At 46.9% G+C, this 26,825-nt stretch overlaps 1 protein-coding gene across 16 annotated transcripts in view; it reads left to right on the plus strand.

Moving 5' to 3' along the window:
* Dysf (dysferlin) overlaps positions 1-26,825 on the plus strand; it is a 201,704-nt gene that overhangs the window by 157,239 nt on the left and 17,640 nt on the right. For 15 of the 16 annotated variants that reach the window (XM_021164302.2, XM_021164299.2, XM_021164303.2 and 12 more), the window contains 7 exons: positions 12,780-12,878; positions 19,324-19,452; positions 19,720-19,875; positions 21,584-21,675; positions 23,048-23,218; positions 24,047-24,189; positions 26,190-26,329. In XM_021164302.2, the coding sequence (XP_021019961.1) occupies positions 12,780-12,878; positions 19,324-19,452; positions 19,720-19,875; positions 21,584-21,675; positions 23,048-23,218; positions 24,047-24,189; positions 26,190-26,329 (930 nt within the window). Of the gene's footprint in view, positions 1-11,582; positions 11,595-12,779; positions 12,879-19,323; positions 19,453-19,719; positions 19,876-21,583; positions 21,676-23,047; positions 23,219-24,046; positions 24,190-26,189; positions 26,330-26,825 lie in introns of all 16 variants that reach the window. The other variant, XM_029478331.1, reaches the window with a different exon arrangement.

A 26,825-nucleotide genomic window follows, 5' to 3' on the forward strand; every position in this document is an offset into this window, starting at 1 on the left:
CTTTCTCCATGGACAGCCTGAATTCCCTCTCTTCCAAATGTGAGGAGAATGCCTTATTGTGTGCTTCATGAGTCTCGACAGCAATTTATCCCAAGACTTTGAAGTAGATGTTTTTTGACCAAAGCAATCAGTTACAGGGCGTCGCTCACAAGCAAGGAGCATTTCCAGAGGCAGTTTGTCTCCAGGCTGCAAGCTACAAGGCCACGCCTCTGACAATGAGAGCCAACTTTAACCATGTTTAGCGCGCGCGCGCGCGCGCGTGTGTGTGTGTGTGTGTGTGTGTGTGTGTGTGTGTGTGTGTGCACTTAGGTCACATGGAGGCCATAGGTCCATGACAGGTATTTTCTCCATCACTCTTCTTTTTTGAGACAGAGTCTCTCACTGAACCTTGTCAGCAAGCCCCAGTGATCCTTCTGTCTCCACCAGCAGTAGGATTACAGGAATGCTGCTATACCCAGCTTCTTACATGGGTTCTAGGGATTGGACTCAGATCTTCATGCTTGTAAGACAAGCACTTTACTGATCATCCATTTCCTCAGCCCCATTATTCATAGCTTTTACCTTACTCCCATATCTCTCAGCTTAGCAAGATAGATGTAAGCTTCCTAAAGACATGTACTCATGGGATTGGGGATGCAGGCCATGACAGACATTTGAAAGTTGCAGACTCTCCTGCCATTAACCATATCCCCTTTGTCCATGGTCCAGATGTAGCCTGCTCTCCTTACTCCCATGAGTTCTGTTTAGGTGTTTGATGCCTGTCCTTGGTGTCATTTGGGTCTTCCTTGTGACTCATTCTCTCATTTTCTCTGAGCAAATACAACTCGCCCATCAAATGACAAGTGAAGGCATGGGTGGGGTGGGGGCGAGGGGAGGGAAGTCGGAGCCGCAATCTGTTAGCTATTTGGAGTAATTGGTTATTTGCTGTGTGTGCGGGTTGGGAAGCCCAACACATACTTTACGGTCTCTCCTGTTACGGGGGCTGGAGTCACCCACCGATATTGGATCCTGGTTGCCGGAGCCCTTGGCTCGGGGCGCCTTTCCCCTGCTTGGCATTCCTGTGGTCTCCTCGGGGGTGCACCCCTCCTCCCTCAGTGCACACTGCAGGGGGGACAGCCTGGGGTGAAACGTCTGGCAGACTCCAGGCCCCCATCAGGGAGGAGGCGGCCCTGGCTCCCTCTAGCCAGCCCTCACTGTGCTAGCACCCTCCTCCCAAAGGGGTATTTCCCCTGGCACGAAGGACCTACTTGCCCTCAGTAGAAAATGGTTCTTCTCCTTCTTAGTGGGATGTTCACATCTTTCCCTGACAACTAACTGGCCAGAAAGCATACACCAGTATTTAGCATTAGCATGATGCCTTCTTATCCTTCTTGGTCCTGCAAATGGCCTAGTCCCTAGCCTGGGCACTTGGAAAGTATGCAGCCCTCTGTGCTAAACACAAGGTTCCTTTGGGAGCTCTTGGTGAAGCTTCATCCCTCACCTCTTGTCTGACACATCTCTACAGGAGCCGAGGCACAGGAAATCAGAACCGAGTAACAAGTTCGACAGAGATTTGAAAAGTTAACGTGATTTTGTGTATGAAAATGCACACGGTAACTAGAAAGTGGGTTGACTTTGGCACAGAGCAAGTTCCCCCCCAAATCCCTTTTAAATTGAATTTAAGATGGCTAATATTAGTGTCTGTAGTTTGATGGATGCTTCTGCAGTCCCGGGAAGGCCTTCAAAAAATAGTTTTTCTCTTAAGTAGATTGCTGGAACTCTTGTTAAGCAAAACTGTACCCATAAGCAGAACGAGGGTTAGGTAAGCTCCCATGTCCCCCAGGCCCTTCTGGAACCATCACAGATTCCAAATTAGAGATGTCGCATTGCTTTCTTCATAGGATTGAAGACTCATCTGGAATCGTCTTTCTCTCAGCCCACTGAATAGATTCCATTCTCTCAGGCATTCTGCATGATACCCTCAGGGAGCCGAGTTGTAGGCCAAATGCCCAATTTAGTCTTCTGAGTCTGGAAATGGCTAACAGCCCATTTCCTTCAGCCCCCTCATCCATGTGTCCAGAAACCCTTGGTTCCTCAGGCCCTTCATGCATGTGGCCAGAAACCCAGCTTCTCCCCGATCCCTCAGCCATGTGCCTGGCAGCCTGGTACCCTCAGCTTTCTCACCCACGTGGCTGGTAGCCTTGATTCCCTCCAGCTCCTCACCTATGCAGCCAGAAGCCTGAGTCCCATGAAGGCCCCTCACCCATGTGGGACATAAGTCTCAAAATAAAAATAAGCTAAAGTGTATGTGTGTGTGTGTGTGTGTGTGTGTGTGTGTGTGGTGTAGTGAGCCTGAGTTTCCTACCAAGTCATACTTATGTGCTTGGCAAGTCCAGTTCCCTATAATCTCATATGGATATGGTCAGAAATCCCGAGTTCCCCAGAGGCTCCCTGCTCATATGGGACCATGTCTATAAGAGACTGACAGATGGCCAGGCCCTGTCTCTCCTGAAGCTCATGTGTACATATTTATTGGGCCTTGAAAAACAATTCAACACTTGATTGAGCTAAAGATTTCCTTCTCCCATCCTCTGCTGATTCAGCTTAAAGGCAGGGTTCATGGCATAGAAACCTTTCTACAGACAAGAAGGCTATTATCCAGGAAGTATCAAGAAGAGGCTAGCAGCCCAGTCTTTTACTTGATATTCACTGTGAGTATGTAGAGTTCTTCTGAGTCATTGGTAGCAAGATGTGTGAGTACCTATCTGTGTGGTTTGGGCGGTATTGACTGGTTTAGTATTCACGGGGTGAGGAAGATTTGAAGTCTTATCTAGGCTTTCAGCCTAAGGACATGTATATTACATGTGTGTTTGTGCTTCTGTGTCAGGAGCAAATTTCCCTTGTCTTTCTTTCTTTCTTTTTTTTTTTTTGCCCTTAGGAAATTAATTGATACCCTGCCATCATTTGAGCTATGAAGATGTCTCATCAACATTGGGGGTGTTGGTATTGTCAACAGTAACAGTTACCGTGGTAACCAACACCAGCCTCAGAATATTTCTCAGACATCAACAGAGCCTGTTGTCTGGTTGACTGGAAACCATTTCTCTATGAGGAATAGCTTTCTGTGTAGTCTGGGATGTTCACTTAAGCTTATAAACAGTAGCCCATTGCTTCACTTAGAAGAGGGCATGCCCTTCTATATAGTGACCCCTAGCTTAACTTTATAGCCTTGGTGGAGAATGAGTTTGGCCAATATCTTTTCTTTGATTCAAGTGGATTTCCCAGGGAGAGAAGCTCTGTCCATGAGCTGCAGCGGGAGGCACAAACCTGTCATCCCAACCACTTGGGAACTTGAGATACCAGTGTTGATAGTTCCAGAGTAGCCTGGGCAACTTAGTGAGACCCTGTCTCAAAAGTAAGCAAAAGGGGTGTGCATGTGTGTGTGTGGTTCAGTTCTAGAGCCCTTAGCATGTGCAAGTCTCTGGGTTCCACCCTCAGTATCAGGGGGTCCACCCTGACCCCCAGTTCCCACTTCCTGACCATACAAGAAGAGTTAGGATTTTTGCTGCCACTTTTGCTTTCCATGGTCACGAAAGGCATCAGGCCCTGGGGTGATGATGGGGAGTGCGTGTTTGGACCACGCCGTGCTGACTCAGGTCTTGGAGGATTAGGGTGACTGTTAGACTGACTGTGTTCCTTGTTTGGCTCTGTTTGCTCAACAACGGAAGGTTGACTAATAGTTGAGATCCAAGAGACTTCAGTCTATGCCTTGATCAAGCTGACTTTTCTGGCTGGTGGAAAGATGAATGGCCTTGAACCTTGGGCCTGGGACAACACAGAGGCCATGACCAGACTTCAGCTTCAAGCTTCAGATGATGCTTAAGAAACCAGTCTTTGTGTTTTCTTCCTCTTCTTTTCTACGGTCCGAGGTTGGTGCTTAGCTGTTACCAGATGAGGTCAAGGACACACTTGGCGTTGGAAACCATGGGACTAGTTCTCTCCATTTGGGGGAGGGGCATTTCTGTCAGTGCTGGAGACTCAGCTGCTGGGGGTGTGGGTGGGGCATCTGGCTGAGACCTACAAGGCTCACCTCAAAGATGCATTAACTTACTCTGGATCTTCTTTGGCAGGTGAGGGAGAAGTGGGCTTAGGATGACGCCAACAGAAGCCAGGCTGGGCTAATGGCAGGAATGATAGTTTCAAGCCATATCCGTGAATGTGTGTTAAAAATATCACTTTATTTTCTGTAAGTCAACTTAATCTCCCTTTTGAGCTCTCATTTTTTCCTAATGGCAGAAAATCCCTGGTAATCTTAGGCATTTTAGGTTTAAACTTAGTCACTTTGGGCTTACTATTCCCCTCCACACCCTAGAGTGGGGGGTAGTGGCTAAATTCTGGTTTGGACTTCCTTAATGTTGTTATTTCTCCTGGGAGGGTGGCCTGGTTCCAAGTACAAGTCTACCCTGGCATCTCTGGGCTCTGACTTTGGGACACATGGATCAGATTGTGTTTGCTGACATCTACTCTTAGTCCCCACAATCTGGTCAGGTCTCTGTCTCTCTCTCTGTCTCTCACTGTTTCTCACTGTCTCTCTCTGTCTCTGTCTCTGTCTCTCTCTCTTTCCTTTCTTTTTCTCTCCCACCCTTCCTCCCTCCTCTCCTAACCTGCAGGCTTAGGTTTGGCTGTGGAGTGTGTGGCACTTTAATGTCATATGCCACTCTGAGGTCTACAGGAAGTGCCAAAGACTCTTTCTTTTATTATATCCATGTAGCGTCCTGTCCAGTGCCCTGGCAAGTCCCTCTGGTGACATCTGCCTAGCTATATATTACCCAATGCTGTAGTTCGTGGAGGGGAGAGAGTTAGGACGGTTTGTCTGAAACTAACACACCTCTCTAGTTCTTGCTTCTGTGCTCCCCCCGCCCCCTGTCTGTCCATCTTCTTATTTGATGGAGGAGAGCTGGCCCAACAAGATGCTTCCTTAAACCTATTTTTACCGTTGTTTTCTGAGATAGGTCTCATAGATCCCAGGCTGGCTTCAAACTCACTATGGAGCTGAGGACAGTCTTAAGCTCCTGATCCTCTTTCCTTGGCCACCCAACTGCTGGGATTTCAGGTGTGCAGCACCATACCTGGATTGGTCAGTGCAGGGGAGCAAACCTAAACCTTCATGCAGAACTAGGCAAGCGCTATTTCAATTGAGCCACATTCCCCAGACCCTTAAATTATAATTTGATACCACATTATCTGTTCTTGGGTATTTGAAACCAAAGATTGTTACTTGTTCCCCACCGATGTCTGGGAATTCATATACCTATCAAATATTTGCCGAGATCCAAGCTATGGCCAGGACCTGATCTAAGAATGGAGCTGATCATGTGATCACAGGTTATGGGGCCCTGCTCTCATGGAGAAGACACCCCACAATAAAGACCCAAGTGAGATCTTCCTAATGTCTGATGGGGATTACTGCTGTGTAGACAAAGGGGTCTGAGGCAGGTAGAAACTGCTGGGAGGAAGCTGTAGTCTGAAACAGAGAGGACAGAAGAGAAAGATTGCGAGTGCATTGGAGGCTTGAAGGGAAGGAAGTGGTCATGGACCCACGTGGTAGAACACAGTCCTTGGAGCAGAACAGAGGCCATCTTCATCAGATCAGCTTCACCTGCCTTCAAGAGGCCATCAGGAGTGGGGTTGTTGACTGTTGCTATTTCCTCACTGAAGGAGGGGTTGGGGAGGAGCCGCTGGACCCCCATCTAAGTCCTGCTGTTCCTCTCAGCCATTTGGATGCAATTCTGCCCTAATCACTCAGTTTTTGGTAGTCTTGGGAGGTGTTAGAGTATATACTTTGCTGAAGTTGAAAGGCCTATGAGGCCATGAGGAAGCCATCATCCACACTGGGTGAAGACTTTGTAGTGTGGCTTGCTTTGAGGTCACCCATGCTTCTGGAGTAACCTCCCACTCATGCTATGTAAGCAATCCCAGTAACCTCCCAGCTCCCCAGGGTGAACTTTGGTGGAAACATACTTCGGTTTGTAGTTGGGGTCTCCTGAAGAGGTGGTAGGCATTCCTCTGCTCAGGTTGATAGAGGTTCTTCAAGAGAAGGACAAGAGAGCGGGACCAGGAAGACAAGTATGGCTGCAAGAGGATAAGCTGGAAAGAGGGCAGAAGACAGGAGAAAGTTGTAGGCTCTAACCTCTGAGTCCTGTGAGGTTCTTGGAAAGGCTTTATCGTATTTCTCTTATATGACAAGACATCAGAAGGCTTTGCATAAAGAGGACCAGGATCCATTCACAGGTTATAGGGCTGTGGCGGTCAGGGTGGATATGGAAACAAGACAGCAAGAGGAGAGGTGACACCGATATGAGGGGACAAGGCTGGACCAGAGTAGCAGCAATGGGATGGGAGTGGGGAAATGCAGATTCTAAATATGTTCTAGAGGTGGGTCTGAGTGATGCTGTGGGCATGAAGAGAGAAGTCTAAAGCTGCCTGAGCACCTGGAAGGAGGGCACAGCTCATTTATAGGAGGAAGGCTACAGGAGGAGCCAGCGGCCTACTGATAACTGGACATGACAGGGCACTAAAGAAGCTCATAAGGGATTCAGTGGCAGACAGATACCGGGAAGCTGGACTTTGGAGGAGTCATTTAGGCCTATGAGACCCATTCATGTCCACTTTATTTAAAGACGTAGTACCAGAGGAGAACTCCGAGAGAGCACCTATGGAAGAGAAGGGGGCTGGATAACTGATGCGAGCATATGCAGAAGACCTCAGAGTGAGGAATGAGGGACCAGTGGTGAAGGCTAGAAGATGTGGCAGTAAGATGGCAGGACCACACTATGATGTTCTGGACAGGCAAGGGGGCACGCATCAGGGACAGAGGAGGAACTGCCGCTGAGTACTGCTCCTCTAGGCTTGTGGAGGTGTGAGTCACTGATCCTATAAGCATGCTTGAGTGGATTAGAGAATGTTAAGAATTATAGACAAAGCTGGAGGTGGAGCTCAGTGGGTAGAGCATTAGCCCAGTGTGCTGAGAGTTCTGGGTTCCATTCTAGGCACTGTGTGAACCAGGTAATGATGGCACATAGCTGTGATCACAGCGCTTGGAAAGATGGAGGGAGAAGGATCAGGGGTTCCAGGTAAACTTCTGTTCCATAGCAAATTTAAGATTAGCCTACTAGACTCGGGACTCTCAAGACAACAACAACCAGCAACAAAAGATGGTCTTGCTGGGCCTGGTAGTATATCCCTTTAATCCTAGCTCTGGAAAGGCAGAGGCAGGCAGATCTCTGTGAGTTCGAGGCTAGCCTGGCCTATATTGAGTTCAAGGACAGTTAGGGCTACACTGAGTGTTCCTGTCTCCAACAAAACAAAGCAAAATGAACAAAAAGTTGTTCTTAAGAAAAAGATGACTATGCAGCAAGCTTTAGACAACTGCTTGTCTGTTTAAAAACAAAGGAAATAATATCCATTTTAATTTTTTTCTTAAAATTTAGTGTGTGTGTGTGTGTTTGTGTAGCATGCTACAGGAGTGCCGAAGCATATAAGTGGTGGGCAAATGACAATCTTTGGAGTTATTTCTTGCCTCCCACCTTGCTGAATCAGAATCTCCCTTGTTTCTGCCTCACTGTGAGCTCTGAGCTAGCCAGGCAGTCCATGAGCATCTGGAGTCATTTCTTGTCTCTGTCTCCTACTTCTTCACTGGACTGATGGTTTTGCAGATGCCCACCACCATACTGACTTTTCACATGGTTCTGGGAATGAACTTAGGGAGTTAGGCTTCTCCAGCAAGCACCTAAAACCACTGAGCCACCTGTCAGGCCACCTAATTCTTCCTTGCTTAGAACAAGTCCTTGTGATTCCTGCTTCTGTCTTTAGTGTGTACTTCTAAGCTTTTGGTTGGTCAGTTGTCCCTGTTTTCTAACAGTTTTGTTGAGATGCCTGTGTCAACACAAGTGTACAGTTTAGTGACTCCCCAGGCCCCTAGCTGCCTGTGTATTAAAAGAGCTATACAATCATCCCCACAATCCCTTTTAGAATATTTTGCTCACTGTAGGAAAGACACAGGCTTCCTGTAGCCTCCAACCATCTCTGGCTCTGACAGCCATTGTTCTGCTTTGGGTTTCATTATATACAAATGCAATCTTGCAGTATGTGGTCTTTGGTGATTAGCTTCTTTTGCTTAGTGGGTTTTCAAAGTCCAATCCAGGCTGCAGCTTGCATCAGGTTTTCATTTCTTTTTGTTGCCATACATTGTGAGGGTAACATTCTTCAGAACACAGACTTTTGGGCCACGCCCACCTGGCAGCCATTATGAGAAAGTCTGCTCTGAGCTTTCAAGTCCATATTTTTGTATCATCTCCATTTCTCCAGGATGTGTCCCCAGGAGCAGAATGGGCTCACATGGAATGCACAGCTTGCCACTTTCCGGGATGTCCAGGATGTTCCACAGTGTCCACCATGTTTTATGTTGCTGCCAGCTTCTCCCATCCCCACTGGCACTGCATTACCGTGTGTCTACTGTGTTTCTGAGAGCAGCGACCCTAGTGTGTTATCTATTTCTCATGGTAGTTTGGGTTGCATTTCCCTGATGACAGAGTGGACAGTGACCATGTGTTTTTATTTCTGATTGGCTGCTATGTGTTTTTTCCCTGGAGGAATGTGATCTTAAGACCATTGCCCACTTCTACAAATTTATTTTATTGTTTTATTTATGTATCTCTGTGTGAACTTGTGTGCACCATCTACATGTAAGAATCCTTGGAGATCAGAAGGCACCCGGTTCATTCCCTGGAACTGGAGTTATACGTGGCTCTGACGAACCACATGAGTGTTTGGGTCTATACTTGAGTTCTCTACAAGAGTAGTATGAAATTTTTTTCCTAAGGCAGAGTTTCTCTGTGTAGCCCTCTCTTTCCTGAAACTCATTCTGTAGACCAGGATGGCCTCTAACTCAGCCTCCTGAGTGCTGGGATTAAAGGCATGTAACACTGTTGCCTGGCTGTAGTTTGAAAATTTTAACTGCTGAATCTTTGCCCATCTTTGTATTAAAAAAAAAATCACTGAGTTGTGTGAGTTATTTCTTATCAGATGTGTGATTTGCAAATACTTCCCTCCCGTCCTGCCAGATGTTCTCTTCCCAATCTTGATAGTGTCTTTTGATGCATGCTACTATTCTTCATGTAAGTTGAAAATAGTGTCTTGTGGAGGGTCAGTGAGGTGGGCAACACACTTGCTGCACAGTCCTGGGGACCTGAGTTTGATTCCTGTAACCTAAGTAGGTAGAGAAGGAAGGAGAGAACCAACTCAACAGTGTCATCTTGAAACCTATTGCACATAACCCTCCCATCTCTCTCTCTCTCTCTCTCTCTCTCTTAATCACACACTAATAAATAAACATTTAAAATGTCTCCCAAAGCCAATTTTCAAAGAGTTGTTCAAGGAATACTTCTATACAACAACAACAACAACTCAAAATTCTTTGTGTGGTTCACAAAAGTACATAAGAAATAAACAAAAATTATTTTAGTCTGTTTATTCAGAAGCAATAACTTTGAATATTTTGTGTTTAATCTTTATACTAAAACAAGGTCATATAATTCATGTTTAATTACATATTATTTAGAAAGATTTATTTATTTTCATTTTGTGTGTATGAGTGTTTGCCTGTATGTATGCATGTACACTACATGTTTGTAGTGACTGAAGAGGCCAGAAGAGGGCGGTAGATACCCTGGAAGTAGTATTACAAATGTTTGGCAGCTAGCATGTGGGTGATGGGAACCAAACCCGGGTCATCTTCAAGAGTAGCAAGTGCTCTTAACCTTTGAACCATCACTCCATAACCTCAATTCCATTCTCTCTTGAGCCAGGCTCGCATGTAGCCCAGGCTGATATCACACTGGTGGAAATGCTTCTGCCTCAGCCTCTAGAATGCTGGAATCACAGGTGTTTACAGCTTATCTGGCCTACGACTCTTAGCCATCACCAGTGAGCCATTCTCATGTTCTAGAATGACCCAGCTAGAGCTCACCAGGCCTGCTGAGGCAACCTGCTCATTTGGAGTCTCTGTATCTGTGTTCAGGAATGAGAGTTCTTACCCCCTCCCCACCCGCTCTATATTTCTCTGTCAGGCTTTATTTCCTAAAATGAATGGGAAATTTTTCCCTCTTTTTTTTTATTCTTCTGTGCTGTGCAGCAAAGAATAATTTATTCTTTAGAGACTGGTAGAACTTTCTTCCAAGCAAAAGCCCTCCTGGCTTGATAGCTTCCTTGGACGGTATTTTTTGAAACTGCTTTCTCTTTTGGGGCCAGCAACCTCTTCTAGTTTCCTATTATTTTTGCACTGATGCTGGCATTCATAGTTTTTTAAGAAAAGCCCCTCCTTTTGGGTCTTTGAGGATTTCATCGTGGATTTAGGCCCACTCTATTCTCCCCACAATGTCTTTTTATTTCATCTTCCCAATTGCCAATGTGTATCTAATCTTTGAAATTAGTTTGATGAATAGGCATCTCCTTTTTGAGGGGGTTAATTATCCATGGCCACATTCCGCTTTCTGATATGCTCATTCCCCTACAACTTTACTTTAAATTTATGTTTTATATCTTGCTTACAACTTCCCTGCTTTTTTTTCCAATTTCATAAACTATCAGCTTATTTATTTTCATTCTTTTTGTACAAAGGAGAAAGCATTTCAGATTGAGTTTTCCATGCATACGAGCCTGTCTGCAACCTGGGTGTCTTGGATTTAGTCTTGGCTTTCTCTGACTCAGTGGGGTTATAAGAACGTGTCTTTAAATGTCTAACAGCCTGGGATTTCCATTTTATCGCTTCTTATTAACTGTAAGCTTTATTGAATGGTCAGAGAGGTGACCGGCGTGAGTTTATTTCTGAGTTTTTATTGAGCTTTGCTCTTGGCTTTTTTCCTCCTAAGGGCTGCAAGAGTGCCAGAAATAAGGAAAGGTATACTTCCTGTTTTCAGTTGTCACAAAGCTGTCTATTTGGGTGTCACTGTTGATGGTATCATTAACCTCTGCCTCCTAGCTTCTGCACCCAACTCCTCTGTGTGTGTGTGTGTGTATGTGTGCGCGCGCGCACGCCTGTTTAAAGATAGAGAAATATATACTATACTATCTTTTCCACAACTCTCATGTTTCTGTCTTTTCTTTGTACAAAACATGCTAGTTGGCTGCCTGTCTTGCCTGACTTGAGTCAAAAGTTTCAGAACCTGGAACGGATGGGAAAGAAAATAAGCTTTAGGAAGAGCTGAACAGCTAAACGGGGTTCCATTCTAACCTCTTGGACCTAAATCCATGTGCTTGTCTCTGTGTTCCTGTATGTTCCCTACGGTTTTTGTTGAGTATATGGATGCTCTGGCACATCTGTCTCCGTCGGATGTGACCGTGTAAACATTGTCTTCTGTGTGCTGGTCATTGTGTGTGTTCAGTGTGAGTCTGTGTGTGTGTGTGCGCACACACACATATGTGTGTACTACAGCAGTTTCTCGCATTGCTCTGTGCCATTGTCTTCTGGAGTGCTGTAAATTCTAAAGTTCTACCTTCCCTGCACTTTAATCCATCTGACCCTGTTTTTCCTTTTGTGGCTGCAGAAGATCCTCCTGGTAAGTGACAGCCCCACGATGACGCTCATTCTCTGCTGTCTGGGATACCTTTTGAGGGAGCTAGGACCGACCATACTGCCAGGATGGACCTCTGGGTACTTCTGGTATCCTCACTGCCTTCTATGGCCCTTGGCCTGGTCCATTTGAAAGAGGGAATTCAAATGAGGGTTTGGCTTAGAGGAACATTAAGCATTTTCCTGTTAAATGACAGAGACTCAGCACACCACCCACATAGATGAACGCAGCTTCTGGTAAAAGTCCTACTCAGTCTTCAGTCATGGTTCCAGAATGTTCTCTATAGACATCTTATTCTCAGTTCTTCTCGCTAGACTGTCTGGGTTTCAGTCAGGAGAGGCAGGTTTCTGGGGGTAGAGCCTTCAGGGCACTTGCTGAGTCTCTAAGGGAGAGGCACACCCTAGGACACAGCTGGGGAAGGGCTGAAGCAAGAGCTGAGCTGGAAGGTGTGGATGGAGGTTTGTGGGGCACGAAGCGGCCCCTCCCAATGAATATGACTGATGAAGACAGAAAGGGCAGAGTGAGGTGTCAGTTTTCTGTCTGCTAGCCTAGCTCCCCGCACTTAGCAGTGTCATGTGAATGAAGTCATGTAGCAAATGTTTGCTCATTTTCAGGGACTCTACCTTGATTCCACCTTGAGAAGTCCATGTTCTGGTTCCCACTGCAGAAAGCAGAGTGGTGGGCTGGCCCTTGAGCTGCCCTGACTCTACCTTATCATACTTCTAGGCAATGTATTCTTGACATCCTCCTGGCAGAGAGCTCTGCATATCCTGGACCTCAGCCAGTTTATCACTGGGATGCCACTGTGGTTATGCCAGAGTCACAGAAAGACAAGAAAGGCTCAAGTGCCTGATGGGAAGCAGGAATGGGGGTGGAGCTAGGCCTGGGCCTCAGTTGATCAGCACCATTAAAATGTCTGCACGGCCTTCGCTACAGAGAATCAGAGGTTTCTGCCTCACTGATTTCCATGCCCCCTGTTTGTTTGTTTGTTTGTTTGTTTTTCAAGACACAGTTACTTTGTGTAACAGCCCTGGCTTCCTAATCATAATTACTTGCAGGCAAGCCTTGGGATCCAGTCAGCCTGCATGAAGCCTTAAGAAGAAACATCCTACTCAGAAGGCCTGGATTGGCAGATGATCTCCTAAACCCTCTGTCTTTCTCTTTGCTCAGGAGGAGGAGTTCATTGACTGGTGGAGCAAATTCTTTGCTTCTGTCGGGGAGAGGGAAAAGTGTGGTTCCTACCTGGAGAAGGATTTTGACACCCTGAAGGTAGGACCTCTCTCCAGAGTGCACCCCCAGCCTAGCAGCCATCAGGGTCAGGGATGAGCAGCAGGGGCTACAGCAGAAGACAGAGATTTTCTCATGAGTCTTATGAACAGTCGACCGCACCACTTTAGAGCATGGACTTAGATCAAGAAATCACTGCGGACAAGGCTAAGCAAGAAAGTATTTGAGGGACAGAGTTGACAATACTATAGTGATGGCGGTGGCATGAGCTCTGTAGAGCGCTGACCAGCGTTTGTGGGGACCCAGATTTAACCCCCGGTAGCAAGGGATGAAAGAGAAATAGAATATGTCGTGAGATGGCTCATGGGTAAAAGTGCTTACTACCATGGCTGACAACCCAAGTGTGAGTCCCTGGGCCTACAATATAAAAATCCATGTGTGTGCTGAGGCATGAGTGCATGAGTGTACACACACACACACACACATATACACACATATACACACACACACATATATACATACACACACATACACACACGTACACACACACACATATACACACATACATATACACACATACACACACATACATATACACACATACACACACATACACACATACACACACATACACACATACACACATATACACACACACATACACCTCCCCCAAATAAACAAATAAATCTAAAAAGACAGAAAAGGGAGAAAATGTTGAAGCACTTATAGGTGACATGGTGACTCACAGATGTTCCTAACCATGGTGGTGGCAGAGGGGTTTGTAGTGCCCTTCTCTTGCATCGGGGGTGGGGAGGGGCTTTGGAAAACTGTTCCGCAGTAGGGTCTCTGTAGTGGGATCAAATATGAAATGTAATTGAGAATATACCTCTGACCTCCAAGCTTTGACCCCCACGAGAGAGAAGCTACCTAGCAAGTATAATTAAGATGCTAAACTTTGTTTCTGTGGATAAAAACAGAGATGTGTCCTCCAATGTCTGGTATTTTGAGAAAATTCTACAAATATAATTATACCTTTTCAAGGTAGACGAGTTTTTAGAAAGATAGTTAAAGATGACTCAAAAATTGTTCCCCAGGGTGTCATGTGGTCTCCATTGTTGGGTGGCCAGTTACATCTAATGTCGGATGCAATATATGACTTTTAATGTTAAGTATGATTTAAATGTGGCATGGGATATACTTACCTGAAGATTATTTATTTTTTATTGGAGACTTGAGCACAATCATGATTTATAGCATCTTTTCTGGACTCTAAGTGAGAGTGAGTTTGTACTCCACCCCTTCTTCATGGCTAGCTGAACAACCACAGGGCACAGGCTAGGAGAGGGAAATGTTCTGGGCTAGAAAAAGGTTCAGCTAGTTGGGGTTGGGGTGGGCTGGGCCCTCTTCCTTCAGGGTCCCCTGGGTGGGGACTCTGGGGGTAGTTTCACAAAGTGGCCACGTCCTTCAGGTTCACTGGAGTCTGCCTGGCGTGCCGTGCCTGATGTCTTGGCTGGCCTTCCTGGAAGCTGCAGGAGCCCCAGCAGCACCTTAGGCAGCAGCAAGTACTTCTGGCTCCGTGGCTGGGTGTATGAGGCTGGGCAGACAGACAGAACTATTTGCACACCAGGAAGAAGGTTTGGCCACTTAGGTCTGGCATGTGGAACTGTGGCCATGCCAAGAAATGTGACAAAGGAAGCAAGGGTGAGGATATCTGCCAGGGTGGCCAGAGGCCCCAGCCCCTCATTCCTCAGGAGGATGCCGGATGCAGAACTGGCACTCGGCCTCCAGCTTGACCTCTCCGAGGAGGTCTCCAATGGCTGCCAAGTGAGCAGAGGCTCTCCAGAACAAAGGCATCCCAACTATTCCGGAGGGAGAACTAGACCTGGGAGGAATGCTGGTCCTTTAATATCAGCAAATGGAAGAGAACCATGGCTACCAACACCACCAGCTGAGAGTATGGTGGAGAGAGTAGTGAACATAGAGGTGGGAGAGAGAAAACAACAACCATACATTGCAATCGCTAGCAAAGGGGAAGAGAACTCATCGACTAAGCAGCAAAGAAATTATAATGCACGGCAAGAATGCATTACAATCAGAAATCAGAAAGAATGCAGGAAAAGTCAAGCACATATTAGCTTTCCTAATAAACAAGAGTGGATCAAACTCTCATGCTAAGCGAGAAGGAGTTCTAATCTACATTAAAAGTCAAAATTCATTGTACTCTCCTTAAAAAAAAAAAAAAAGAACAGAATGACTGGAAAAAACCCAAGCATTTCAGGAAGCAACATTTTGGGAGACATAATTAGGTAAGTGTAAATAAGGAGGAATCTGGTACAATCTAAAGTAAAAAGCAAAGAACAAAACATTAATTTTTTTTTCTTTAATAAAAGATATATTTCCCAAGTAAAGGCTCCCAGAACTTCGATATGCTTAGGGAACAAAATAGTTAGGACTACGTAAGCAAGGTAGCAGCTCAAAAAGACAGATATTAAAATTGAAGAGGAAATTTTCATGTTACTGCTTCTTTGACCAAACAGACAATAAATAATAGTAAATAACAGAACCAGGGGGCTGGAGAGATGACTCAGTGGTTAGGAGCACTGACTGCTCTTCCAAAGGTCCTGAGTTCAAATCCCAGCAACCACATAGTCGCTCACAACCATCTGTAATAGGATCTGATGCCCTCTTCTGTGGCATCTGAAAACAGCTACAGTGTACTTATATATAATAAATGAAATTAAAAAAATTAACAGAACCAAACTTAGGCTCGTTTAAAAAGCTACAGCTAGTTAAGTTACAACTTAACACAATGAATGCTAAATCTACAGCCTTGAGACAGAAAACAAAAATGATAAAAAAGGAAAGACATATATAATAATAAAAAGGAATACATTTTCTTCCTCGTGCTCAGAGAATATTTACAAAGCCTGATCACAAATTAGTTTAGTAATAAGTTACCCAAGACAGAACTCAGTCAGGACATATTAAAGTGCAATAAATTGAGAAATTAATACATTTAAACAAAAAGTCCATCCAGTTGGAAATCTACAAAGTATTTCATTCGGACTCCAGTATGAGCGCAGCTGCATAAGTCAGCATTTCTCCCCTGTTCTCTTGGAAATCATTCAAACCCACAAAATCCATTTTTCAGAAAAGCTGGAAACAAATAAAAGCCACAGACTCCAAAATATAAGTCCGGGCTGCTCAAGGACAATTGAGATTGGGCAGAGGCCACAGGACATGAAGGATGATGGTAGCTCATGGGGACAGGGGCTCTCACAAAGTCCAGTGAAACTTCCATTTCTTCCAAATGGAAGAATGTTGGTAACCGTGTCAGACAGGAGGTGGATGCACATGGCGGGGGTGGGAGGTGGTGTCTGTCGCTGTCTCTCTTTACTTTCCTATAACTTGGAAATTTTCATAATCGTTTCCGAACGAAGTGTTTGTAACACGAAGTAGGGAGTATACACCTTGTTTCCAAAGCTGCAGGAGCTTTGAAGGAGGTCAAACTAACTACAGAAGCCTAACCTGGTTTGATTCATTGGAGCTGGGAAGGTGGAGCGACATGGAGGAGCCATGTCTGTAGGAGGCCGTGCGCCTCCGTAGTGGGAAGGAAGGAAATGGCCAGGCTAGGGAAAGCCAACTCACTTAGTGGTTAGTAAATGTGACTGCATAGCATTAACCCAAAATTACAAAGTGGAAAAAAAGAAGAGAAAGTGGAAATCAAACCAATCAAAAAGGACACTTGCCTACCGGACATGGCTTCCCTGGGAGCAGAGGAGAAGAAATGTTGTGCTGTGAACTTTTTAGAAAGGAAATTTCAAAATGTGAAGCATGAAGGAAGGAGCCCAAGAATGGACAAGATCTAAAGACTGGAAGGACAGACTCTGTCAAGAGAGAAGAAAGCGTAATCTTACAAATGTGGACAGGGCAGAATGACCATGCAGAAACCACAGCTGGGCACAGATCTGGTAGTCATGAGGAAAGAAAACAGAAAAAAGGTCCTGAGGAATACAGAGAAAGTGACAGATGAATTAGCCAGGGACAGGAGACCAGACTCTGGTATGATTAGAGACTTTGAAGATGACACCCCAAACAGTGAAGTTAAACAGAGCAACATGTAATGATTTACTCAAATTTCACAGTCGTGAAACAACACTTGAATATATATAGCTTGAAAAGGTCCTTTGTGAGCGAGGACAGTTGACCCTGATTGGTCAGCTTCAGATATAGTCTAGACTAGGACGCATACTATACTTCAAAGATGAGAAGGAATTTGTTAGGTAGTCATACTTATTGTTCCCATGCCCCTGAGAACACCAAAGCTAAAATAGAATACAAATCAAGGTGACCTCAGTGACTGTAAAAGTCCCCAGTCCCTGAAACAGCACACATAGGATTGTCAGTGACACACAGGGGACAGGATCTCAGGGTCAGTCATACTGCCTGCCAAGCACTTGGAAAACAGCCTGCTGGTGGAGAGGTGCAGCATGGATGGATCCTAGGATCAAGCAGCTGGGACTTGGGAAGACCACAGGAGAGGAAGGGGTTGTGGATCACATTGTCCCCTGAAACCCAAGTGAAGACGTGGGAGGTTCAGGGTGACAAGACCATGGAGACATCATTGTCACTGAAGATGTAGAGAGTAACCATGATAAAAGTTAGAACGGGGAGAGACACAGGGACTATCATGTTGTAGAATAAATAGAGTTGGCAGATCTTTGGTCAAGTTAGAAAATGATATAGGTGAGTGGATTCTAAGCAAATAGTATCAAGGTTAACACTGGGGAGGAGAGCCTGGCCTAAAGCTGGGTGATGGGGGACAGAAAGAAGAAGAGGAGAAGAGCGGGAATGAGGTTGAGGAACACAACATGAAGGAATTTATTTTTTTGAAACAGGGTAGCTCTGTGTTGCTCTGGCTGTCCTGGAACTCACTTTGTAGACCAGGCTGGCCTCAAACTCAGAAATCCGCATGCCTCTGCCTTCCAAGTGCTGGGATTAAAGGCGTGCGCCACCACCGCCCAGCACCCTGAAGGAATTTTAGGAAAACAAGAAACTAGAACTTCACATGACTATCTGAATCTAAAATGTTCGTAAACCTTAGATCCGAAATATCTGCCTTATCAATACATGTAGTACCAGTCGCTCATTACACCGTTTTCCTCCTACTGCTGCTCTTCCTTCCCTCCTTCTCCTTGTAGAGCTTTTGCTGACCTGGAATTCACTTTTTAGATCACGCTGGCCTCAAACTCACAAAGATCCATCTGCCTCTCTGCCTCCCCAGTGCTGGGGATTAAAGGTGTACACCACTATCACCCAGCTTGAATTTAACAAACAAACAAACAAACAAACAAACAAAACAAACACAGAATTTGACAAGAAGAGGAAATAAACCCAACTTGTTGAATATTAAGGAGGCAGCAATATTACACTAGATGTTGAACTTAGAGTCAAAGCAGCCATTTTAAAAAATATTTTTATTAGGTATTTTCCTCCTTTACATTTCCAATGCTATCCCAAAAGTCCCCCGTACCCTCCCCCGCATTCCCCCTACCCACCCACTCCCACTTTTTGGCCCTGGCATTCCCCTGTACTGGGGCATATAAAGTTTGCAAGTCCAATGGGCCTCTCTTTCCAGTGATGGCCTACTAGGCCATCTTTTGATACATATGCAGCTAGAGTCAAGAGCTCAGGGGTAATGGTTAGTTCATAATGTTGTTCCACCTATAGGGTTGCAGATCNCTTTAGCTCCTTGGGTACTTTCTCTAGCTCCTCCATTGGGGGCCCTGTGATCCATCCAATAGCTGACTGTGAGNATCCACTTCTGTGTTTGTAGGCCCCGGCATAGTCTCCAAAGCAGCCATTTTTAACCTTAAGAACTGATGTTAATTATAAGAGATTGGAAACCAATTAAGCAGTGAAGTCTGAGACCAAATAGTAGGGTTTTGTTTATTTGATTTTCTTTTGTTTGTTTGTTTGTTTGTTTGTTTGAGACAGGGTTTCTCTGTGTAGCCCAGGCTGTCCTGGAACTCACTCTGTAGACCAGGCTGGCCTTGAGAGGAGATATCATGGATATATGCCTGCCTCTAACTTCTCAGGGGTGGGATTAAAGGCATGCACCACCCCTGCTCGGTCTTGTTTGTAGTCTTAATCCCTTAAAAAATGCTCACTTTGTAAATGCCAGATAACTTGAAATTTTGATTATTCTGAAACCTTACACCCTAATAGACTAATAGTTGTCTTCCCCCTCCCTTCTCTGGGGTTTTCTTTCCATTTCTTTCTCTCTTTCCTTCCCTCCTCCGCCCTCCAACCCTGCCCTTCTGTTTGCTTTTGCTCCTCTGTTATTTTTGAGCCTGTCAAATGCACCGTTTTTCTCCTCTGTCTCTCCCCCTTCCTTTACACTGCCTTGTTTCCCTCTGGTTCCTGCTCCTTCCCTTCTGTCCCCCTACTTTCTCACTCTTGATTTTTTTTCTCATCCCCATGACAGGTCTATGACACACAGCTGGAGAATGTGGAGGCTTTTGGAGGCCTGTCCGACTTTTGTAACACCTTCAAGCTCTACCGGGGCAGGACTCAGGAGGAGACAGATGATCCATCTGTCATCGGAGAATTTAAGGTCTGTCTCTGGCTTGGCCTATGATTGTGAGGTTTCAGCAATAGCTGAACAGAAAAGGGGTAGTGGCAACAGTGACCATGGTGCTGCTGTTGCTGTCCTTGGGAGTGACCTTGTGATTGATGCAGAATTGGATGGTGGTGTGGGATGGTTTGGAGCTATATGGTTTCCATGGTGATGGTGTTCAGAAATGAGAGTGACAGTCTTTTTGGTTACTGTGTTATTGACCATGGTGACAAAAAATAAAAATCGAGTTCCCATTTCTTTTAGGGTCTCTTCAAAATTTATCCCCTCCCAGAAGATCCAGCCATCCCCATGCCCCCGAGACAATTCCATCAGCTGGCTGCTCAGGGTCCCCAGGAATGCTTGGTCCGTATTTATATCGTCCGGGCATTTGGCTTACAGCCCAAGGACCCCAATGGCAAGGTAAACATTCTTGGAGCTTCTGGTCCCCTGAGAACAGTAGCAGGCATGTCTTGTAGAAAGCAGACAGAGTTTCTGTCCCAAGAAGGCTAAAGTAAGCCAGGGAACCAAAAGACGCCGCAGAACTGAGTGGGAGCTGGGGATGTTTGTGAGGTCAGGGAAGGCTAAAGTTTGTTTGGGCTTCTGGAAAAATGGCGAAACCTTGAAGGAAGGGAGGAAAAAGACCCTTATGGGCACATGACTGTTGGTAGGCTGGGGAAAAGTTGGGCTTTGAGATGGAGGTCTGAAGGCTGACTGCTCAGCTATCAGGTAGAACTGGGCTATGGCACATGGTAAAGTGGACAGAGGTTCAGGCTGAGCCTGGGAAGGTTTAGGTGCTGGGTGGGAAGAAGTACCAGGAGGGGAGGGACAGGGATGGTGACTTCTGTTGGCCATGGAGCTGGAGACGGAGGGTAACCAGGAAGGTTTGTTCTGCTAATGTTGATGGTCTGTTGGTACTGATTTTGTAAAAAAAATATTTTTATTATTATTTTATGTGTATGGGTATTTTGTGTGTATGTACCACATATGTGCCTGGTATTCACAGAGGCCAGAAGAATGCATCATTAGATCTTCTGGAACTGGAGTTAGAGACAGTTATGAGCTGACATGTGGGTGTTAGAAATAGAACCTGGGTCCTCTGGAAAAGCAGCCAGTTCTTGACCTCTGAGCCATCTCTCATGCTCACAAAATACCATAATAAAACATCATCTATCTGGATTACTGAGTTTTAGATCTTCCCTTAAATTTCACGTCTAAAGCAAGAGAAAGAGCTTAGTTATGGCCAGAAATGGAGGAGGGAGGTCTAAATGAGAAGAGTGGGCATACAGAGAGAGTTGGAAAGGGAGGGAGAACAGCAAGGCAGGAGTGGGCCGTTGGAGTCTAGAGGTGTAAACCTGAGCCCTTTCTTGTCTCCTTAGATAGATTTAGGCCCCATGTGTCCCCCCAAGTTTTGAGGTAGAAGCTTGGTATCCCATATCCCACCATGGTCCTACCTTTCAATGATGAGAAGTTACATGTTCCTAAGGCCAAATCAAATTGCTGCTTAGCCTGAGCAGCACAGATGGATTCGAAGATATGGCTGTCATCCTGGCTGTGTACTGGAAGCCTTACAGCACTGTGATAGCTCTGGTTCCTCTCTTATGTCATATTCCTGCAGGATGATGGGAAGTCTGCTGTTGCATAGAGGTAGCATCCAGAAGACAGGCCCAGGCTATTCTAGGTGGGCAAAATGTGGCCCAGTCTGTCTTCTTTCATCTTTGGAAATAGGACACTTGGAAATAGGGAGGACCCCCAATCTGTCCAAGGTCTTGTGTATATGAGGGTAGGGGTCCAACAACACCTAGCTTTCCTTGTGTGCCAGTGGGTCAGGAGTCTAACCACACCCACCTCTTCCCATATGCCAGTGGGTCAGGAGTAGAGGGCACTCAGATGTCCCTTCCCACTGTTAGGGATGAAGCTGGAAGGCATGTCCAGCCATAATGGGTGACCGGGTGAGATATGTTGTGAGGTATATGTGATAAGGTATGTTATGATGTGGTGTGGTTTGGAAGATGGGCCCTGGCCTGACAGGACAATCTGTATCACAGCTCTCTGATGGCTATTGGCAGCCAGAATCCCCCAAAGACACCTTGATCCAGTGCTTTTACTTGTACATTTCTGTATCTTCCAGTGTGACCCTTATATCAAGATCTCCATAGGGAAGAAGTCAGTGAGTGACCAGGATAACTACATCCCTTGCACCCTGGAGCCTGTATTCGGAAAGTAAGTGGGAAGTGCCTTGGGTTTCGGGTAGAGGGTCTGCTATCGATAACTCACAGATGTGGCTGCCACCACTTGGAAAGTCTCTATTTCCTTGGGCGGGACTTTTTATCTTGGATCTTTTATGTCTGTGAGCGCAGGCTTGAACCCTATCAGGAGCTTCTCGCTAAGCACAGAAAGAGTTACCTCAGAGACTAGAGACCTACATGAGCACTCAGAAGATTCACTTCCTATAGCATAGACTTCCCGTCAATGCTTCACCCCACCTTCCCCTTACAGTCTTACCTGAATGGTACCTTTGTCCAGAGGAGGACATTGTCACTGGGAGAGTTTATGAGGTCTTACCCATTTTCCACCAGTTTCTCTTACTGTCCCCATCTATCCCAGATGCCAGGTGACTAGCAGTCAGTCTCTTAGTGCCCAGTATGCTTCTGTGGTAGGCAGTTAGGGGATGGAGGTCGACCAAGACAGCCAGGGCACATGACTAAGAGCCATGGAAGAGAGCTAAGAGGGCTAGGGTATGTGGGTGGATCCTGGGTTCTGTTTGGTCATGAGTGTGTTGGGGTGAGGGAGGCCTTTGGCTGTTGTGTCTCTAGCACCTGTGGAGTCCTGATCTCCCCATGTAGCAAGTGACACATTGCATCCATATGCTGACATCTGTTTGCTAAGTTGAGGTCACTTTGCCTTTAGACTTTGGAGAGAGTCCCAGCCAGAAACAGCTTTCCACCATGGTTAGGAGATGAGGGACAGTAGACAGAAGAGGTTTGATGAGCTCTGACAGCTGCTACAGGGCTTATAGTTAGAGAGAGAGAGAGAGAGAGAGAGAGAGAGAGAGAGAGAGAACTTCACAGGAGCTCCTTCCCAAGAGACCTTTTCATAAGCCTTCCTTCTATCCCATCTTGGAAGCTGTCCTAGGAGTTCCTGAAAGTAGGTCCAGGTCATGGCCTCAGTAGCAGAGTTCTCTCTCTCTCTCTCTCTCTCTCTCTCTCTCTCTCTCTCTCTCTCCTAGTGCCATGGTAGAAACAGATGTCAATGTTGTGTTCCATCTCATTGTCTATTCATTATGGAGTACATGAACCAGGCAGTCAGCTCAGATTTCAAAATGCTGGCACACATCTGTACACACACACACACACACACAGAAGGGGGAGGGAGAGAGACAGAGAGACAGACATAGGGAGGGGCTGTACATAGAGGCATGCCCAGTACAGCTGCTCTGTGGGTGGGTTGTTTTAGGAGCAACAGGAGAGCTGAGGAGGGTCACCTCCCTAGGACAGCTTTCAATCTCCTGCCCTCACCCTCCTGCCCCTTGATTCCCCACTGGGTGGATGCCATCGGGTTTGCAGTATCCTTGATGCCACCGGCCCTCCTGCAGGATGTTTGAACTCACCTGCACTCTACCTCTGGAGAAGGACCTGAAGATCACACTCTACGACTATGACCTGCTCTCCAAGGATGAGAAGATTGGGGAGACGGTCATTGACCTGGAGAACAGGCTGCTGTCCAAGTTTGGGGCTCGCTGTGGGCTCCCACAGACCTACTGTGTGTAAGTGTCCAAGTTTGGGGCTCACTGTGGTCTCCCACAGACTTACTGTGTGTAAGTGTCCAAGGCTGGCTGTAGGATTGCACAGACTTATTGTGTGTAAGTGGCCAGAACTGACTGCTTCCCAATGGTCAGCCAGCCACACTGATTCTCAGCACTAGGGCCCAGCCCAGGTACTCTCCCCTAGCATCCAATGCAGAGCCCAGTTGTTTCCATTCCACAGATAAGGAAACAGGAGCTTGTAACTGGGAAGATTAGACTTTGAATCTGGTATCTGGCTATCATGTTATCACAATTCAGCCTTGCTACCCCCATTTTTTTTCTTGAGACAGGGTTACAATGTAGCCCTGGCTGTTCTAGAACTCACTCTGTAGACCAGGCTGGCCTTGGACTTAGAGATCCACCTGCCTCTGCCTCCTGAGTGTGAGATTAAAGGTGTCCACCACCATGTCTGGCTTCAGTCTTTTGTGACACACACAGAGGTTCTACAGGGCACTGGGACCTGGAAGGAGAGATTGGGGAGGACAGAAAGAAGGAGAGGAGAAGATAGTACAAAAACCAAGCTTCAGTTGGGTCTGAGGGAGTCCTGTGGCTGCCAGGGGCAGTTGTGCGTGGAGTTTGAGTTCCAGCTTCATGCGTGCTTCAGTCCTTTGCTCGTTGGGATTCTGTTTCCTCATCAGTGAAATGGGGATGACGAGCTACCAGGAAGGGTGCCAGCTATGACACTGAAGCATGGGCAATGCTGTGTGAGTGTGGGGTGCAAAAGCTCCTGAAAGCCCTTCACTCTGTGACCCGGAAGTGTCTTATCTTAGTCTTGTCCTTGACCCTCAGCTCTGGACCAAATCAGTGGAGAGACCAGCTCCGCCCCTCCCAGCTCCTCCACCTCTTCTGCCAGCAGCACAGGATCAAGGCCCCCGTGTACCGGACAGACCGAGTGACATTTCAGGATAAGGACTACACCATTGAGGAGATAGGTGAGCTGCCCGTGGGCCCCAGTCTGTGGAGGACTCTTCGTTTCATCACAAAGACCCAGGTGGAGACACCCCCCCCCTCCAACAGCAGAGTAAAGGAGTACCTGTTTGTGGGTCAGAGGTCATAGTGAGGTCATCCAAGGATGTCCTGGTTAACCTTGTCAACTTGTCATGGCCCAGAGTAATCTGAGAGGAGCCTTAACTGAAGAATCATCTAGATTAGGTTGGTCTACGGCCATGTCAATGAGAGACTGTCTTGATTGATGCAGGGGGGCTCAGCCCACTGTGGGCGGCACCATGTCTAGAAAGGTGGACCTGGTCTGTGAATGAAAGCAAGCTAGCCTGAGCGGCGAGTGAGCCAATAAGCAGAAACGTCCGTGGTTTCTGTTCAGTTCCTGTGCTGACTGCTCCTCCATGATAGATTATAACCTGGAAGTGTAAGCCAAATCAGCCTTTTCCTCCGCTGTGTTGCTTTTGGCCAGAGTGTGTTATCATAGCACAAGGAAGCAAGCTAGAGTAGAAGGCACGATTTCAGGCTGTTATGGAGCACGTTGAGGCCAGGGCCTGCCTTCTTTTGGCTTTGGTGGTAAGACTTTGGTTGGAGCTTGTGGTATATCCACCTCTGAGGAGCTCCTCTTACTGAGTTGTGCTAACCTCGTTGCTTGACCTTTGAGAACATTTCCAACTCCCCTGCACTTAAGCATCCAGAGGGAAGCTAACAGCCTTGCCATACCCCATCCTTGCCCTTGGCTCTGCCCAGTGTAGTAGCTGAGATGCCCCACCACATGCTCTCCATGTGTCTGAGATGCCCACACTCCCACATCGCCCACCCAGAGCAGTTCCAACTCCCTGAGGTGTTTACAGGCCCAGCTGGCCCTGCGCCTCCTGCTTGTTGCAGAGATGTTTGATGTCAGGGCTGGTGCTGAGGTTATAAAAGGAAATGACGGCTTTGATGCCTGGGCCCCGTCCCCTCCTCCTTGGTCTGTGTTCCTGACTCTCCCAGGGCTTGAGCCAGGCTCAGCCATTAAGAATGTGCATCTGGTTGAGGGGGGAGTCTCATTTCCTCCGGGGGCACCCGCTGCTCTGCTAGCAAACTTTAGCACAGGGGCTCTAGGTCATTAAATCCTGAGGTCCAGCATCTGCCTCATCTTATATATGAAGCTATTGGGGCCAGGGGTACTTAATGACCTGCCTGAAGCTACCAGCCAGCTGAGTGCAGGCCACACTCCTGGCTCTGCAGCACACACCGTGTGACAGTGTGCTTGGCTCAAAAGAACAGTGACCCACTAATAGCCCGTGAGAGTGGGCTTCTTTCCGTCCATGCTACCTGTCTCCAAGTCACCTCCTGGCAGTTGGAGGAGCTGTCCCGCAGGAAGCAGGAAGCAGAAAGCAGAAACCGCGTGTATTTACCTTTTTTGCCTGATGCCCAGGTATAGGGCTTCTGCAAGGTCTATGACTGTGATGGTGGCGATACTCAGCTGCTAGGGTCCTTCAGGGATCAGACACGCTCACACTTATGTGAGCAGTGCACGGCCTGTGGGTCCTCTGTAGAAGTGTTCACTGTGATTTCTGAGTGTAGCTCCTGCCATCCGGAGAATAACTAATGTGTACCAGGGCATCGTTCTGGCAGCACTAGGATGACACATTTGTGGATACTGGTTGCTGGGGCTCAGAGGTGGGAGCAGTTAAGAATAGATGGATGAGTGGGCTTTGCCAGACAAGCAAGGTTAGTGTGGATGGAAGGGAAGAATTTTCCAGGAGAGGTTTGGTAGAAAGGATGGCAACAGGCAATCTGTATTCGGAGCCTGTAGTCTGTGGGCAGTGATGTTTCCCTCGTAGCAATTGTGGCCTAAGGGCCAGCACTGTGTATCTTTGTGGGGATGGTCTGTGGTGATGAGGGGCTCCCTGATGCTCTCAAGAGTTCTGGGTAACCTTCAGAGGAAGGCAGCCCTGGCGTGTCTTGTCTCTCACATTCTCATCCCCCTTTTCCCCCCCTGGGGCAGAGGCTGGCAGACTCCCAAACCCACACCTGGGCCCAGTGGAGGAACGCTTAGCCCTGCATGTCCTTCAGCAACAAGGCTTGGTCCCTGAGCATGTGGAGTCACGGCCTCTTTATAGTCCTCTGCAGCCAGATATTGAGCAGGTAAGCCCTTGCCCCCTGGGCTGTAGAGTTGTCAGACCCCAGAGTTCTAAGGATAGCTAGAGCAGTCGCCTCCTCCATGGTCGCCCCTCCCCAATGGCTCCTGTCTTTATAGAGTGGTCTACATGGGCTCTTGGGGCCTAGCCCTTACTGCCAGGGAGACAATGACTGTTCTTGTTTTAGGCACATGACTTGCCTGGGCATCTGAAGCCTTTCTGTTTCAACCTGACCTAAGGGTGTCCTCTGTCTCTGCCATCATTACTGGTTTAGTCCCAGAAGGTCATCCTATACTGAGCTCCAGTTGAGGGGTCAGACTAGATCCAGGAACTCCGGAATGGTCGAGGCCCACAGAGAGAGTGGTTAGAAGGACTGCGAGCTTCCCTTTCGGAGATAGGTGCACACAGACAGCAAGTTTAAGACTGGCAGCCAGCTGGGCGTGGTGGCACACGCCTTTAATCCCAGCACTCGGGAGGCAGAGGCAGGCGGATTTCTGAGTTCG

Source organism: Mus caroli, chromosome 6, assembly GCF_900094665.2.
Source record: "Mus caroli chromosome 6, CAROLI_EIJ_v1.1, whole genome shotgun sequence".
NCBI lineage: Eukaryota > Metazoa > Chordata > Mammalia > Rodentia > Muridae > Mus > Mus caroli.